At 35.3% G+C, this 17,587-nt stretch overlaps 2 protein-coding genes across 2 annotated transcripts in view; one reads left to right on the top strand and one right to left on the bottom strand.

Moving 5' to 3' along the window:
- Positions 1 to 3,275: 3,275 nt before the first annotated feature.
- Positions 3,276 to 4,669, top strand: LOC138938573 (leucine-rich repeat-containing protein 15). The gene is made up of 2 exons (XM_070305649.1): positions 3,276 to 4,313; positions 4,582 to 4,669. Exon 1 carries the CDS (start codon positions 3,277 to 3,279, stop codon positions 4,288 to 4,290), a length of 1,014 nt encoding a protein of 337 aa, XP_070161750.1. The 5' UTR covers position 3,276; the 3' UTR covers positions 4,291 to 4,313; positions 4,582 to 4,669.
- Positions 4,670 to 7,416: 2,747 nt separating this feature from the next.
- Syn (synapsin) overlaps positions 7,417 to 17,587 on the bottom strand; it is a 47,516-nt gene continuing 37,345 nt past the window's right edge. The window contains exons 7-10 of the mRNA XM_070305568.1: positions 14,968 to 15,173; positions 14,560 to 14,824; positions 14,223 to 14,469; positions 7,417 to 13,930 (exon numbers count right to left, since the gene is read on the bottom strand). Of these exons, the coding sequence (XP_070161669.1) occupies positions 13,752 to 13,930; positions 14,223 to 14,469; positions 14,560 to 14,824; positions 14,968 to 15,173 (897 nt within the window). The 3' untranslated portion in view covers positions 7,417 to 13,751. The remainder of the gene's footprint in view (positions 13,931 to 14,222; positions 14,470 to 14,559; positions 14,825 to 14,967; positions 15,174 to 17,587) is intronic.

Raw genomic sequence — 17,587 nt, 5'->3', positions numbered from 1 at the left:
AATTTTAGGCAATGTTAAACTTAATCATTTATATTAATATACGATAAAAATAAGCCTAGTTCAATTATAAATGATATTATTACAGAAACAATTAATATGATGTAATGTGGTTTAAGCAAGATTAAAATAAGTAAGATATACGTCGAATATATTTGTTTCATGCAGAAGAAATAATGGATTCACATATCACTTTGCCTCACTTAACGATAATTCACCGCATTTTATCGCTACTGTCCTCGAAGTGGTTAGAAAGATAATTTCCATTATCGGTGTTGTGCGATAACATAACTCGTGCAGTTTATAACGTAAATTCTACTTGAATTCAAAATATTGTCCGGTTGTCTTATAATCATTCACCTGGTATAAGTCTGTTGACCCTAATCTGAGAACTGTTAGGGGGCCCGTATCTACGTCTGTACATGCATAAATTTCCATTTTCGTGCTTGAAATTTAGCTGCAAAAGTTTGAAAATATTTACCGCGATATGTATACATATAAAGTTTTAATTATTGGAGAATGCATCACATATTACAATATACAATTTCATATAAATTTTATATAAATTTATTTAACAGAACCATATATCTGCTAAATAATCCATAATAATCTATATGGATTAATCATATTTCATTAATTATTATTTTATTGCATTGAAAATAAAAAGATTATCTATTATTGTGCAATAATATGAAATAAGATTACTTAAGCTATACTTAAATTAATGTTATAATAAATTATGAAAAGATATAGAATATACAATACTATATAGAATATATTGTACTACATAAGATATATAATTATTTATTAACAATATGTGTAAAAGTTTTATTTAATTTTATAAAAGATTTTATTTAAATTTTCAAAATATTTGTGTCTAAAATATGTAACACGTAAACATTTTTTGAAGATTTTTAATTATTTCTTTATCTTAGCGGATAATAAGTTGCAATAAATTATAATAAAATAGTATATCGAGAGAACATGAATGTATAATCGCTTCTACGTACGTTTATGTTTGTACAATGTTGAAAACTACTGGTTACATAATAGCATTAGAGTATACATCGTATATGTATTGTTTAGCTTTACTTTATTAGATGTAACACATACATAGGTAATAATAATTATTATTATATGACATGTTAACAATTCATCACGAAATGACAATAATGCAATTTACGTTGTCGATTAATTACGCATATGATGCAAATTAAAATAAAACGAAATTATCCAAAATTGTTTAATAAATAATTAATATATTTTTCTTTGTGTATTAATATAAATATTATATATACGCTTATACATACATGGATTTTTGTTTAATCGATTGTACGCCTAATATCGTTTCTACGGCAACCAAGTAATCATGGCGGACTTTTACGCGAGTGAATTTAAGCGTGCAGCATAATTATTAATTATTGAAGATTATCTAACAATTATTTAAATATATTGTATTAAGTTAATACAATAGAGAAATGGTCGACGTACCGTGCTCTTGTAGCGATGAAAAATTTCCGGATTATCAAAGTGAAAAATTGACCGCACTTGGTCCGCGCACTGATGAGGTTTATCGAACCTACAATCTTCCATCAAAATTCACATATCCAAGTAAGTTTCAAAAATTAATATATATCAACTTTGTAGATAATATTTCATTTTAAGTTAAATTCTTACAAAACATTCTTGAAAATTGGAAAACGTTCAACATGTATATGGTAACAAGTGGATCTCGTTTTTCTCGGATGCAATTTGATGCGATTTACATGTTACGGTTCTTGAAATTCAATATTGCAAACACAATTACGTAATACGAAGCTATTGGTCTTTTTTCAAATAAAATTGCTATGTAAATTCGATATTTCTCCTCTATGGTACGCGCCCTTTGTTTAATATATACGTCCTATTTTACATACGTTCTATCCTGATGCATTTACGAACTTTCATGCGTTTATACAAAATGTGAAAAAATAAAAAAGGAAACTATAATTATTATGAATGAATTATATCAAAATACGTAATTTTTAATATAAATGCAAAAGCATTGTTATTTCGCATTAAATAGATTATTATTTATTTAAATAAATAGAAATAATACGTAGTTTTACTGATGGCAGAATTATTTTCTGAATGCGTTAGCGAATACATTAGTTGTAGGCATTCTCTCGTACAAGAATATATCGTTTCGTTGTATATATTTTGGTCCAGAGAAGTCACAAGTAACTGGCATGATAATGTTCGGCTATTAATAAATCGACGCAGAACCGATCACTGCACCCGTCGAATCTTATCTGCCTACGAACATTTTTATATATGTCCTAATGAATCTTTTGCAAGTAACTCGTCTCCAACCGTACACAAAGTTAATATATGCGGACCGAACGGCGCCTGAATTTTTTATCGCTGCATGTTGTAAAGTGTGAGATTCTGATATGGTCTTATTATTCATCATTGATAAGTTCTTGTCGTTTTCCGGTATGCAGATATATTGTCTGTTTATTGCAGAGTGCAGAAGTTTTGTTTTTATGCAAAAATGTTAATTTATACGGGCGTTGGATATTTTTTGAAAAAACAATTCTTCCGAAAAGTGTGTTCCGTTTAAGATGATTTTTATTATAATATATATCATCTCTATCTATTCTATTATGATGTCTTATATACATTAAACGTTAAAATTAAATCTATCATTATTAAACAACAAATATATATTTTGTCATTCAACAAAAAGGTCATTATCTCACACATCATTATTATTACTCTTAATAATTAAAAAGATATGTAATTATATAATATATTATTTTGATGATATATTATATGATGAATTAAAAATAATTTTTTGTTCGTAATTTTAATTATAAAGGAGGCATCCGTATTACAATTAATGAGCTAAATATTTATTTATTAATGTTTTTATGTATATTAATTAACTCTAATTACATTTATTTTGAGAAGCCAAATATCTTTTAAAATTTTGCATATTTAGCTAGTGTTTAATTGATTTCTAATAAAATTTTTGTATAGTGAATTAATATATTTTATGTTGTTGTATATATTAGAAGATAACATTATCCATTATTATCGCAGTTTTCAATAGTTTATAAATTAATTATTAAATCTAAGATAATGCAAAATGTTTTATGCCGAAGTATGCACGTGTATATGTGTGTATCAGCTTATCGTTGATATATATTCACTTAATAATATCTCGAGCCACATTGTGTATGCGAAGAAATTTCCGACGCACACGAGATCAGTGCACACTCAGCCTCCGAGTGCACCATGTGCTTTCTTCTTCTCGTTTATCTCTTCTTATCGGCCAACGTCGCGATCGTTTTCACGGAGGACGCTGACTGTCAGGTTTACAATCACCTGTATGTCTGTTTGGAGAACGGCGACGTTCTTCACGACGTCGCATTCGAGGACGTCAACGCCGTTCAGACGATCGAGGACATCGAACTGCATCTGGAGAACCTCGGGATCGCTGACGTCGCTAGGAATGCCTTCATCGAGGTCAGCAACTCGTCCGCTCTCTATATCCGCGACAATCGATTGTCGAGTATCGGCCGACATTACTTTGGCGCTCTTGACGAACTCACCTATTTAGACCTGAGAAACAACACGATCATTAACGTGGAGGAGGGTGCTTTCGCGAGGCTGAGCAGTCTGGAGACTCTATTGCTGGATCACAACAATATCTCAGCCTTCCGACCCGGCGCATGGAAGGGTCTCTCGGAGTTGCACGAGCTCTATATCACCAACAACCAGCTAGCGTTGCGGAGAAACATGTTCAAGGGGCTTAGACATCTAGAAACGCTGGTGTTGGATTCGAACGAGATATCGGAAATACCAATCGGCGCGTTCAACGGTTTATCGCACATAGATCTCCTCTATCTGTCGTGTAACAAGATTTCGTCCCTGCATCCCGACGTGTTTCGCGGTCTTAACGAGATAAACGAACTCGACTTGGGCAGAAATCGATTGAGGGCAATTCCCACCGGTATCTTTCGACATATGAAGTCGCTGAGCTCGCTCTGGCTAAACGGCAATCAATTGACCGTGCTAAAATCCGATAGCTTTCAAGGTCTGGACAATTTACTTTTTCTGTTTCTAAACAACAACGATCTCCGTTACGTGGACATGGCGGCGTTCGCGAGAATGAAGAATATAACTGTGGATCCTGGTTTCAAGATACGCGATTCTTTAGTGGACGATCTCGGAACAATTCACGGTCAATATCAGTGCAGTAGCGTGGCGTATCAAATACCATATGATTGTACGGAAATTGATTCATAGGCTCGAGAAGCCGATTAGAGCTCGTAAGCGAGATGTTTCTATATTCACAAGCATATATCCGCGAGGAAATCGCGCGGAAAATATTTTACATAATATATATTATATAGTTTTTTTAAAATAACTTTGTACAGCAGTCACTTATCATGAGCAAATTAATGCAGCTAATATTGAGTTTAATTTTCGTATGAAATTAAGATAATGATATATATATATATATATCTTTAGTTTTATAAGTATTAAATACAATACGCAATACAATAATTATTTATTAATTGTTAATGACTTCTACAGGAGTTTTTAAAGGTTACGGTCACGAGAATCCTCCCTCTCATCCTTGTTACTGGACAACATCCATGGATTACGGCTGGTACGCACCGACAATTCATACAGTGCCGACTACATATTTTCCTCAAAATCATTCTTTCAGCACCGAGCTTAGCCGCGCGGGAATGTACAAAAATTATTCTCTGAACACAGAACTCGATAAATCGTTAGTTTAAATTTTACATCATTTTGTAACTCGTTTGATTTACTTTCAATGCGAGACAATAATAACTATGCATATAAGGCACGATAATTGATGAATTTTTTTTGTCTCTATGCATGCCCTACTTTTTGATCTTATTGTTAGTAGAAATGATTGATTTTATATAAACAAATGATATATTTCTGAATGTTTCTTAAACATATATTTTAAAATAAAAATTGAAGACGCTGGTAAGCTTAATTTCATGTTTAAATTGAATCGTTTAAATTGAATCGTTTAAATCTGTTCGAATATTATGAACATGTGGCGCTATGAGGATGTCACGATATGCCAGGATATTAAAAAAAAAATAACGACATGCATGTGATATATATATATATTTTATGTTTATATTTTTTTATTATTACAGTTCAGCTTACGTATATCGCGTTAAACATAATAATGTAACAGGTTCTACATCGGGACGTTTTCGAAGTACACATAACGTCCCGTATCTAATGCATATTATGGATATCTCACTTGTTACCATTGCTGCTATTATTATTGACGATTAATATTATTTCGTTTTTTGTTTTTTTTCTTTGCGATTCATCTATATACGTAATCGCCTAATCGTTAATTGGAAAAAACATTGCGTGTACACAGTGTCATTGACGATTACACATTAATATTTATAACACTTCGACATTCGCATTAATTGCTATATTTCACATTAATATGGTAATACATTGGTAATGGTAACTTCAATGACAACGTAACGTATATATATTTATATATATTTATGTATGTATGTAACGTAATGGACATTTATAGAATGACGATCTATTGTTTTAACACATTCAAGAGTAAGATTTATCGTAACAACCATAATGATTAGGAAACATTGGAAATATTTTGTAATCTATTATAGCAACAGATAATGAGGGATGAGTAATGGTCGATACACATTCATGTTTCTTTTCTTTTCTTTTCTTTTTTTGTTATTCAGAAGACTGCGACGTATTAATTGCTATTGTTCTACTCTATTGTTCTGATGATATCTTTGTTCGATTAATTACAAGCCACGCCAAATTGTAGCTCTGAGAAACTATTATCGTATCCATTAATCAATTAATTATTCGAGACTGAAATCTTGAAAAATGCAAAAAATTATGAGAATCTTTATATTGCCTTGTTATCCTTGAAAGAATGTGTGTCACACTTGAAAGCTCTCTAAATAAAAATATCTGTCGATTATATTAATAATCGAGAAATCTTACTCGACAATATTGCGTTTCACATTGATTTTACACAAAACTCTTTATCGTAATATATAATTATCGTAATATATAAAATACCGATACAAAAACTTTAGAAGAAAGCAATGCCGCAAGTGCAATGCCCTTCAAAATTCACAAAAGTTAAGACGATAATCTCATCTTTCGATATCTATCGCATATTTCGAATGTACGCTTATATGAATAGCACACGTTAGGCAAAAAAACAGCATGCTTCGATCTTATTATCTGGCTCTGAAAATGATCTATATTCTCTACTTCTACATTTGTATCTCGAAAAAGATTTTCTTGATGATCAACGTACACATACATCGATCTAGATGCTCGTTGCCGACCACTCTTCTTGTTTTTTTTGTTAATAGAAACAGCTTGAGTTGCTTCACAAACTCGTGTTTCATTCTCGTAATCTTTTCAACATCTCAAGATGTTCAAAAGCGATATTTCGAATCACACAATGTTTAATCAAATGACAAAGCTCGCAACAAGCATCCCGATGTACATCTAACGATTAACGTTGCATATCATAGGAATAATTACATGTTTTTGTATTTATATGCGTCTGCATTTAATATATATATAATATATTATATATTTGTCTTTATATATATATATATATATTTTATAATCTTCATATATATTTATACATGTTCTTGTTAATATTGTACTACACTCCTTCGCGTATCCTCTCTAAAGATTATAAACTTATACTCTTATGCTTGATTCCAGCTTAACTTTAGAGCTTCTCCAAACTCTGATAATCCTTAGTAATTAACGATGACAGATAGAACTCGCATTTTATGTGTGTGACTTAATCCTCCTCACGTATTGCGCTTACTCCGGTACTTACTTATACAGATTTTCATTTCTTACGATATATGTAAGTAATAACTTAAAGCACGCGTTAATCTATGCGCGCGCGACATACTACTCGGACGTTGTTCCATATATAATCGTCCTTTGATTTCCTTCTTTCATTCCATTCGCTCTCTCATTCGTTTCCAACGCTCAGGACTCGTTCCGTTGATTCGTTGTCCTCTCAATGACCACTAAAAATACGCTTGTGACCTTAAAAGTACCGTTGAAAGTTTATCGTTAAAAAGTAAACGCGCCGATTCTCGCTATACCGTTCGCGATTTCTTCAATTGAGGAAAATTCTACCGATTTACGTTCTCATCGATCTTGTTTATGAAATCAGAGAATCGATTAGCATGAATCAAACTTTTTTATTTCTCATTTTAAATCACATAATATTGAATCAAATCTGATTATTTCGTGAATTATTGATTATTATTAATTATTGATGATTTTGAAGAAATTTCGTGATCTCGACTTTGATATAATTATGTAAAGATATTCACTTACTTTTTTTTTTTTTTTTTTTTTTTTTTTTAATGTAAACTGATGGACCTTCATAATTGACGGTCATAGTTGAATGTAATCTGCGAGGTGATAGAAAATATACAAGCTGTTACAAATCTCGAGGTATGAAACCGGCGATATATAATGTCAAAATGCGATGTAGATGCAATAAATTTCTGTAATCGGGACAGAAAGAGTCGTCGCTATACATTCAGACCATTCTGAAACTGGTACATCTTGCATTTTTTTCTATCGCACTCCAATTCATCATGAACGAATAATCCTTTCGTATCGTCATCCATTACAACTCGATCTCTTTTTCTTTTTTATTGTGATGGTTAAATTGCACGCACTTTGCACGCGGTAACGTCAAAAGTCATCATTGCTGGTATTCAAGATTAGCCACGTGACTGTCAACCGATTCGCAAGAGCCAAGAGACTTTTCAAACATACGACGGCCTCGATTCAACCCTTTCTCTCGCGTGGGTGGTCCATTCGTGGTTATCGAATCGTCGCGTTTCGATTCTCCCTTTCTCTCTTTTGGAAGCATGATCAACGCGCTCGTTAAATATCCTTCCGCTTGAAAAAAGGACGATGATGACGGCCTTTAGCTTTTCATCGACGCGGTCTTCTACTAATCTACGAAATTGTATTCTGTGTGGATTACATATTATATCATATATCTTGCATAAATTCAACGCTCCGATCGATTATGTTAATTTTTACGATCCCTAACGAATCTATGTAAATTAGTTAGACCTGTGTCTTCCTGAAATCTTAACGCGATAAATATATCTCGATATCTTGCTTTCCTCGGCACGATAGGCTGACTTTAATGTAATAACGGGGATTAAATAACATCGACACCATATCGTACAGTAATATTACTTAGATAGCGTTGCGATACGATTTAATTTTTGTGTAAACATATGTGTATGTATATGTATGTGTGTGTGCGCTCGTATATAGACATGTGTGTGAATGGGTATCATACATGTGGCTAGCACGCATTGAAATCAAGGAGGTAATGCGACGGTGTTAGGCTGCAACGTATATACTCGTCGCGCCTACATGCCTACTGCTATTATCGTTACTTTTCTCGCAAGTTTACCATCCGAGTTTAACATTAAGTTCGTACACACAGAGATACGTACTGAGTATTATCAAGAAACGAGCCGTCGTGTAATCGGGGGTAAATCGATGATGCGTACTCTATCCTCTATTGGCCTGCCACAGCTCAGAAATAAAGATGACCGTTGGAAACGCGTCTTATGAATTCACGCTTTCGTTGTAAATTACTTATAAAGTTATACATATATATAGACTTTGGTGTTTTGGGCGGCCACAATATTATGTAACGTTGATCGAGCATTTAAGTTCTTAAAATAATTCTCGAACACAAAAATGCGAACGCATTCATTTCTCCGTTTCCTCAAGTATCGAGATTTCAGCGTTTCCGAAAGCGTAACAATATAATCCGATTATTCGTTGTTAGCTTGACAGTAGTTGCGTGGAGTCTAATCATGAGCCGTTCTTATAAACGTTAGTTAAAGTGTGAACTCTAAAGTTATTGTAAGTAACTCCCAATTAAGAAACTTTAACTAATGTTATAAGAATGATCTCAGTAATTTAATTTATCTCGAACGAGATAACCTTCTTCCCGTCTACAATCGGATATTTTTATTAATCTTAATACATCTAGCTATTCCATTGTATATATATATATATTTTCATTGGAGAGAAGAAGCTGAGGGAAAAATACAAGGATTATAACGGACTCCATACCACTACTGCTCGACTAAACAAACAGAAGAGAAGGAAATGAGGCACCGAAGTTCAGCGATCGCGCACCGCCAAGATGATATGTACGTAAGAGATTTCTCCTCGATGTACAGTGACGAATGCTCAGAAAGCACAGTGAAGGATATACGTATATAAGAGCATTACGTAAAGTCTACCGAGAGGCGAGAAACACGCGCGAATCGTAACTTATTGCACGATCCTCTCGCGATAATCGCAGGATCGTCGAGATTGTGAGGATGGGAATGAGGGGTAGGAGGTGAGAGATTTATGGTTTGTCAGTAAGCTGACGTTCCCCTGCACGAAGAGGAGAACGCGACTCAACTGTATATGCACAACGATCGATATTACGAAGATCACTAATTTACAACTGGAAATGGCGCATTGATGAGTTTCCGGAACGGTGTTACACGGTTTATCGTACATAATTTAGAACTCTCTTTGCGTAACCGCGTTATTATGAATCTTGCGTATCGCACGAATGTATTTGCGCTATCTAAAGGATGCTGGCACAGTTGTAATACTTTGAAGACTGCGGTCCTGCGAGAATAATGTTCACAACACGAAGATAAGTATCATTCCGGCTGAAAAGCGCCGGAGGTCGTCAGAAACGAAATTACGGAGAATTCTCTCATTAAGTACGCGTGTGTGTGCTGTATATATACGCACATATACATATATGTATATTTTATGCGAGATCGCGCTGACCGAACGCATTTTATGTACGGCAAGGAGAAACGTTATCCATTATTTGTTTATTACTCGTGGGCGCGATCATGTATACACAGCAACACGATCACATATCCTAGAAAATTGAAGAGATTGCGATATATGGTTATACTGTGCTAATTTATAGATATTGCTGGTGCATTATTACTTGCTAGCTACGGTGCAATCGGTGCATAAACGAAAATAAGAAATGCTGCCGCTCACGACATTACACAGTCACGATCATAACTAAACATACCACTGGATAACGCTTTGATAAGTTATGATCTAAGCAACGAAATGCCCGATGTTGTATTGCTAGTCAAGATCGGCGTGCAATCGTTCGAACGATCAGTTCGCGACGAATCGTATATCTTCGGATTTGTTATATTGAAATCAAATATCGAAAATTATTCTTGAAATATTGCAAGTGATGAAGATAAGAAAATTTATATTTTTAATATATGTAATCAAATTATCAATATTTTGAAAACTTAGATTATTAATCACAATTAATTTTTATATAGGATAATTATATATTATATTTTTTTTAATTTTACACAAAACTTGATGGAAAGTTTGATTAATATCATTAAAAAAAAAAAAAAGAAAGAAAGAAAGAAATAAATAAAATTAACGCTCGTTCATTATATTAGAGTTTATCGAGAAAAACGATCGATCGAACAAAATGCGCGCGTAAAGTTTTTTTTTTCATACAGACAATCCCGAGGATCACAATCACAAGGATTTCTTCGTACAAGCGAATCCTAACTCTATCCGCTCTATCGCCTGAAATCGATGTCGATGATTTGACTAGGCTATTCGTGGACACACGCGTTGCCGCTTCTAGTTCCTATGTTATCTAGTGCCTAGACTCGCACCCCTGAGATATTCTTCATCTATAACCGCGTCTACGCATCCAGTGTTGATCGATTGACCTCCGCGTAATGATTGTTTGATTGCTCTTCTCCGTACCGTGGCGTCAGCTCTGAAAAACGGAACTGGAGATCTGTGCGTCGAGTGTTAAACTGTGCAGTCTTTGCTTCCCTGTTTAACCTTGATTGCGCAAATTTCTGCTCTTATCGCGAAACTTGCTAAAATTTTAAGAAATTTTTCCAATGTGAAGAAAAACGGTGAAAAGGAATATTCTAATATATGAATTAGACAGTGAATATTTTTAAGAATACGTTTACAGAAATATAATTATTGAACTATTTAATGAGAAAGATTACTTATTAAAGGCTAAAACATTTTTGTTTCGCTTACACGAGATCTGCTGCTTCAAATATTCAGTTCGCAACGCACGGAAGACATTTTATCATTATATATTGCAAAATCGAAAACACTGTTAGAATCGCAATTTTATATTCCCGCGTAAATTTATATATACAACCACTTACTTATAAATATAACGCATTCTTGATCTTGAAAATGTATAAATGTTGTAACGAAAGTAAGCTTGGACGGCGCGCGCGCTTCTCCGCTGCGGCGAAGATCAATGAAGAAACAGTGTGTCTCAGCGAATATACAAATGGAATGAGATTGAGATTCATAAAAAAGTACAAACAATAGATCACGCGGTAAAGTGCAATGCCTGCCTCAAAATACCGTTGTCTATATCTACGTAATCCGTCAACGTTCGTTGCATTGACCAGCATTCTCATCGTAATTCATACCTTTCAAAAATTAGTTTTATCCGTTTTAAAACTTGTCAACCGTCTTTCGCGAACGATGTGATACGAAGGACACTTTAGTGTCAAGGCACATGAAAATCAAACCGTCAATTATTTATTACTTACGCAGTTAGACAACTGCGAAAAGGACACGACGAAACCGTACGTAATGTAAGATTTCCGTTATATATAGAGTTTTCCAAAAATGAGATTATACTTTCAAATAAATTCACATTCTCTTTTCTCTCTTCTCGTCAATGGATTAAGATTTTTACTCTCTTCTTCTCTCCTTTTTTTATATATTTATATCAATTGATCACATTAATTGATATTTCTCGAATCTTTCATCACATTTAGCGACTATGTTTTTTCTTCAGCGAAGTTCAGATTTTTCACATTTCTTAAATTGCAAATTGTTGAGCCTTCCTTTTTCCAGAGCTGAAACCACGGTCGATTATTTCCCGGTTTTCGTTCGTTAATCTTATATTAAGTTAAATCCAATTATTCGCTGAAAATTACCTTTCTCCTATACTCCGCGTGGCTACGTTTAACTGATACACTTCGCCGGTACATTATATTCAGCCTGTTTACTTGCGTATATGTATATATTTGCAGATTTATGTATCGGCATATTATTTTCTTCCACGTTGTATGCAATCGAATGCCCGTTCTAGTCGAATTACTTTTCGATCGATCCTTCCGTTTCTCGCGCCAAGATCCAACGCATATGCGAATTCGCATGACTCCTTAATGCTAAAAAACATAGCGACTAAATTTTCGTGAATTTTCCATCGACAGCGCGTTTGTCGTCTTATGCAATTTTGACGACGGCTCGCGATGTGTAAAAATTTAAGAAAAGAAAGTGTCGCCATTCTTTTTCTCTTTCTCTCTCTCGGAATACGCGATGAAATTTTTTTATCATCAATGTGAATTCTATATGCGAGATGTTCTCGTCAGAAACTTATTAGCGAATTAATTATATTTTCGACGAGCTATATATATCTCGGTCGATCAATCGCGTGACGAGAGAAAGAACTCGCGGATATGGATCTCGAAAATTCAATTTTTTGTCCGCGATGTGGAGAAACATCCCCCCTCCCCCTCCCCATGATTTATCTTAAAAACTACTTGTGCGCTTAAAAGTAGAGACAACTACACATTTGTTTTTCCGATCTATAGTCCTCGATGAAACCAAACGACCGCTCGCAGTCTCGGTTAGCCAAATGTTCAGAATAATGCCCGAATCTCCTCTTTTTTTGTCGTCTTCGATTATCTCGAATGACGTTGGCGTATGAATATTTTTACAAACACTGCGAGATCGCCCGAAAGACGCCCATTGCCTGCCTTAATTTATATCTCGCAATGCCTTTTCCCTTAAATGACAATATGACACACGACGATCGAAACGTTAAGCCTAAAAGTGGATGCTCGAAGTAAAACTGGTTGAGGAGACGCCAGGGGCCTACGGAATGATCGCCTTGTATTTTATGGTGAGAAAGCGCGTTTATATACGGTTTACGCCAATGCAAATGCTTCACTGGATATCGCGGTAGCAAAATTCAACGAACATCAAAGCTGACTATTAAATAAGTTGCCATTTTTTTTTTACTGCACTCGCCTAACTTTTATTTAATTCGTGTACACGGATTATAATATAGCACTTACTACTTTATTCTCCAATGTATGCGTACATATACACGACCTTGATTCTCTCAATATACAGGACCTATCTCATTATACAGCGCGTTAGCTTAATAAATCGTTGAACGCGGAAAATTCTCATCTTTCGATGTTTCCGCGAAGCACGCAATTATCGTTGCCAATCTCATCTCCCGCTTGGTCTTTAATTTTCCATCAATTTTCTTCGATCAAATTCGAATGATTACTAGTGCATTAATAGTGCACTTCGCGCGGCATGCAATTTCGCGCGAGAGTTTTCTACGACAATCTGCAAATATATAGATATCTACATGTTCCGCGTCATGTACTTTCGCATGATCGGCGCATCGGGTTTCAATCGTCGCTTTCAAACATGCTTAGGGATCTCCGAAGTAATTCGTGAGTTCGTGTTAGTCTTGCCGACGTATTATCTTTAGCTACCTCAACGCGAGAGCGTCCGACGTCTACGCTCTCGCTACGTCGGCCATATCTCACGGTCTACATGTCCCCAAAAATGCCGGCGAAGGTTTTTCGCAGATTCTTCATCGTGTCCTCGGTGTCCTCGCCCTGGGTCTGCGACTGGCTGCCTTGCCGGTGGAATGGAATCCTGGAGGTCGGTGGTTCCTCGGGACGTCGACCGACGGACGGCGCACTGCTCACCGTGCTCGATTGAGAAGCTGCGAAAATTGAAAATAAAAATCAAAAAATTAAATATAGGCGAGACTTTGAGAGAAACGTATATTGTCATTCGATAAAAAGTAGCAAATCAATATTTGAGAAATATAGGAGCAAATATATATATATATATATATATATTTTTTTTTTAATTCATCAAATTTTGTTGGCATTAATTATGATTATAACTAACATATAGCTAATTAAGCTCGTCATATCTATTTTCAATTTTATCACGTGTCTGATTATTATTCTGACGTTTTATTTTTGAAGAGTAATTTTTGTGAAAAATACCTTGGGAATCTCGCCGTTGTAACTGATGATGACTGTCGGAAGTAGCGACGTCACCCGATATTGGTGCGGTGGAACTTACGGAACCTAAGCTTCCTATACTAGCCATAGAACCTATACTTCCATGGGATCCCAAAGGTGCCGTTGGTGGTGCAGTTCGATCTTCCACTGGACTGCCCACCTGGCTAGAACCTGACATCGATCCTCGCGAGGTGGTCTTGGTCAACACGCTCGGTGGTCGACAGTAAACCTGCGCAGATCATACAAATTATAATTTATACGTAATGAGAGATCGCGATCGCAATTACGAGCGCGTAATCACTCGCAATCTCGCACGCACCTGCATCTTCGCGGTGACCAGATCCGCGATGTGACGTCGATCCTCTTCCTGGGAATCTCCCATTAAAGACAGCGCGCTGTCGTTGACCTCGATTATATGTTCCCGGCCATCCTTGCCGACCAGCAGTTCGATCGCACAGATATCCAATCCTCCGAATAATTGCGCCACGTGATCGACCCATGTGCGATGTCGCTCGCTCACGGAAAGCTGTTCTAGCATAGCCGAGCCGGTGTTCGATTTCCAGTTGCCGCTTATGCTTTTTCGCCTATAAGGATCAGAGCGGTAAAAGTGTGTAATTACAATTATTTATTCTATAAAATGACGTTGCTAAGTTATTTTGAAATATTCTACGTTGATTTTGAAAAATTTTTCTATATATTGTATATATCAAATTTATCGCGAACTTACATGAAAGCCTTGTAATTATTTCCGATTTTCTGCACGTGCACATCGTACTTGGTATCGATGTAAGGTTCCGCTGTGACGTAAGTGTTCGCCATAGCCGCCAGCGAAGCGAGATCTAGAAATTCTTGATTTGTTTCCGCACGAGCTTTGCCGGTTCCACTGTGAGCGTGGCCCAGTTTCACCACGACGGGATATCGAGATGCGCTTACCTGCAATCGGAATAGGTAATTGCTTGACGAATTGCGAGGGAATAATTAACGTCCTGTCAATCGAGTCTCTCTCTCTCTCTCTCTCTCTCTCCCTCTCTCTCGCCATCTCCCGTCGTAGTTGCCACCGTTTGATTAACAATGACATCTTTAATTGCGCGATATATATCAGTGCTGAATCGCTGTTACGTGTTAAAAATATAAACAAAATTTTAAATACTAATCGAATATGTTATATGTGTTGTATGTTTTATATGTAAAACACATGTAGAGAATTTAAAATGACATCACACGTTATATTACACGATATTTTCTTTAACATGTATTTAACATAATTACACAGGAAAGATTTTAATTCGATTCCTATTCCTTCATTATAATATATTGATTACAATAACTTTCCTTTTTATTTTATTTAATCGTATTAATAAAAAACAACATAAAAGGTAAATGCATCTCAGGATATCCCGTTACCATAGATAGCTATGGAATCTCTTAGTGATAAAAGAAGAACATAAACGCGAGTGCTTAAGTGCACATGTCACTTGTTGATTTGTATAATGTTTATTAGATTCCTTATTTGTCGCCATATTTTTTTTATTAACCTATTTAGATATTTTCCACGTTGCTCTATGTGTCTAATTAATTATCATCTTTTATTGCCCGTTAGATTACTATCCCACGTAAAATAAAATTAAGATGCCAAGTATCAAGTTATATCTTTGAATTTGAACATATATTTTGTAAGTAAGTATGTGTGTGACATTTTTATGCTATTATAATTTACCATGTATTTAATACTAAAATCAAAAATATAATACTCTCTACTAAAATTATAAGATAATATTTTATAAATAAATATATTACCGGCTAAAACGAATATATAAATTATGTTCAGATGTTATGTTTAGAAAAAAGAATTATTGCAGAGGGAGAAAGGAAGAGAGTGAGAGAAAAATGAGAGATTTAAATGAAAAATCATATATATTGCAGTTGAGTGTTAAATCCCCAGCGTCATTGTGTATTTCGTATCGAGTGATTCATTTTTTGGTCCATTTTGTAAGATTAGTCACCGCGCGAACAATGATTTTTTGCCGGAAACAGGATCACCACTAAAGCGACGCGTGCTTTACCGTTAACAATCTGTTTACAAACGGTAGGGGGACGTAAAAGAGGAAGCGGCTGCTTAGTATCTTGCCCCCTTGCCTGCCAGTTGAGCGGTTGTATCCGGGCCCAATTTCCGACGATACCCGCGATTATTGTACGACGCGAAAGAGTGCTCAATCTGCTAGTGCGAACGCGCGTATATTCGTGCTGGCATGTGGATGTAGAAAAATGCCTTCTGACGATGAGTATCGCTGGAAATGCGTATCTGGTTCTCGCGTTGGCAAAGAAACGATGAACAGCTGCGATTGCGAAAAACAAATCGGGAAAAGTTTGCTGTATTAAGGATAACAATTCGAAAGAGAAAGGTACAATATTATTATTTAAATATTCATCATGATCGCGACATACGAGAGATGCCATTTGTATCAAATTGGTATCAATAAAAGATGTTTCTCCAAGTCTTGAAAATTTGCATAGAGAATAAAAATTTAATTGCGATCGAGACAAGAGATATACGAATGTTTTAATCTGGGAGATAATAATAGATGAAGAAAGAATAAGAAGGGAAGAATAAACGACGAGATGAGGACGAAGTGAAACGGGAAGATGTCTGATCGAGGGTGGCGACTGTTGCGGCGAAGAGATAGCGAAGAGATCTCGAAGCCGTCAGACGTGACTCTAGGCAACGGATGTAGAGTGCGGTAGGTAAAGTTCTCACCGTGCGAGGATGGAGAACGAGCGAACGAGAGAGAGAGAGAAACAGAGCAATAGAAGTGCCGAGAGTATAGATGGTATCCGTAGTCAAGACTTGGAGTGAGCTTAGGTATAAAGTAGTCTTGAAACGGGCTGATAATTGTAGTGGAATTTCAAGGTGGCCTTCGAGGTATCTTTCTTTTAAACTGTCTTTCTCTCAATCCTTCTCAAAATAAGGCAGATAGATCGCTTCATAATCTTTTAAGAATAGCAGATCTTAAGTACCAAAGGCTTGATCAAGCAAGACCTCGTTCATGAAATTAGAAATGATTTAAGATCATCTTTAAAAGCGAGGCGGTCTTTATGAATTATATTGTCGAGCTCATCTTTGAGAGAAAGATAGAGATTACGTATAAATATGTATGAATATGTTATGAATACGACCATACAAAAGAGGCGAGCAAGTTTTTATCAAGATATAACATGCACGTAAAACATGTATATTCAAAAGAGTTAAATATCATTCTCGCGAATTGAAACAATTCACAAAAAAAAAAAAGAATCATCTTATAGACAAGCTAGTTTTTTTGTGAGCAAAACATTTAAATTTCTCATTT

Source organism: Polyergus mexicanus, unplaced genomic scaffold, assembly GCF_030449975.1.
Source record: "Polyergus mexicanus isolate NDT 795.1 unplaced genomic scaffold, iyPolMexi1.0 SCAF_13, whole genome shotgun sequence".
NCBI classification, from domain to species: Eukaryota; Metazoa; Arthropoda; class Insecta; order Hymenoptera; family Formicidae; genus Polyergus; species Polyergus mexicanus.
The sequence above is the reverse complement of the archived record's forward strand: the minus strand, read 5'-3'. Positions and strand labels throughout refer to the sequence as shown.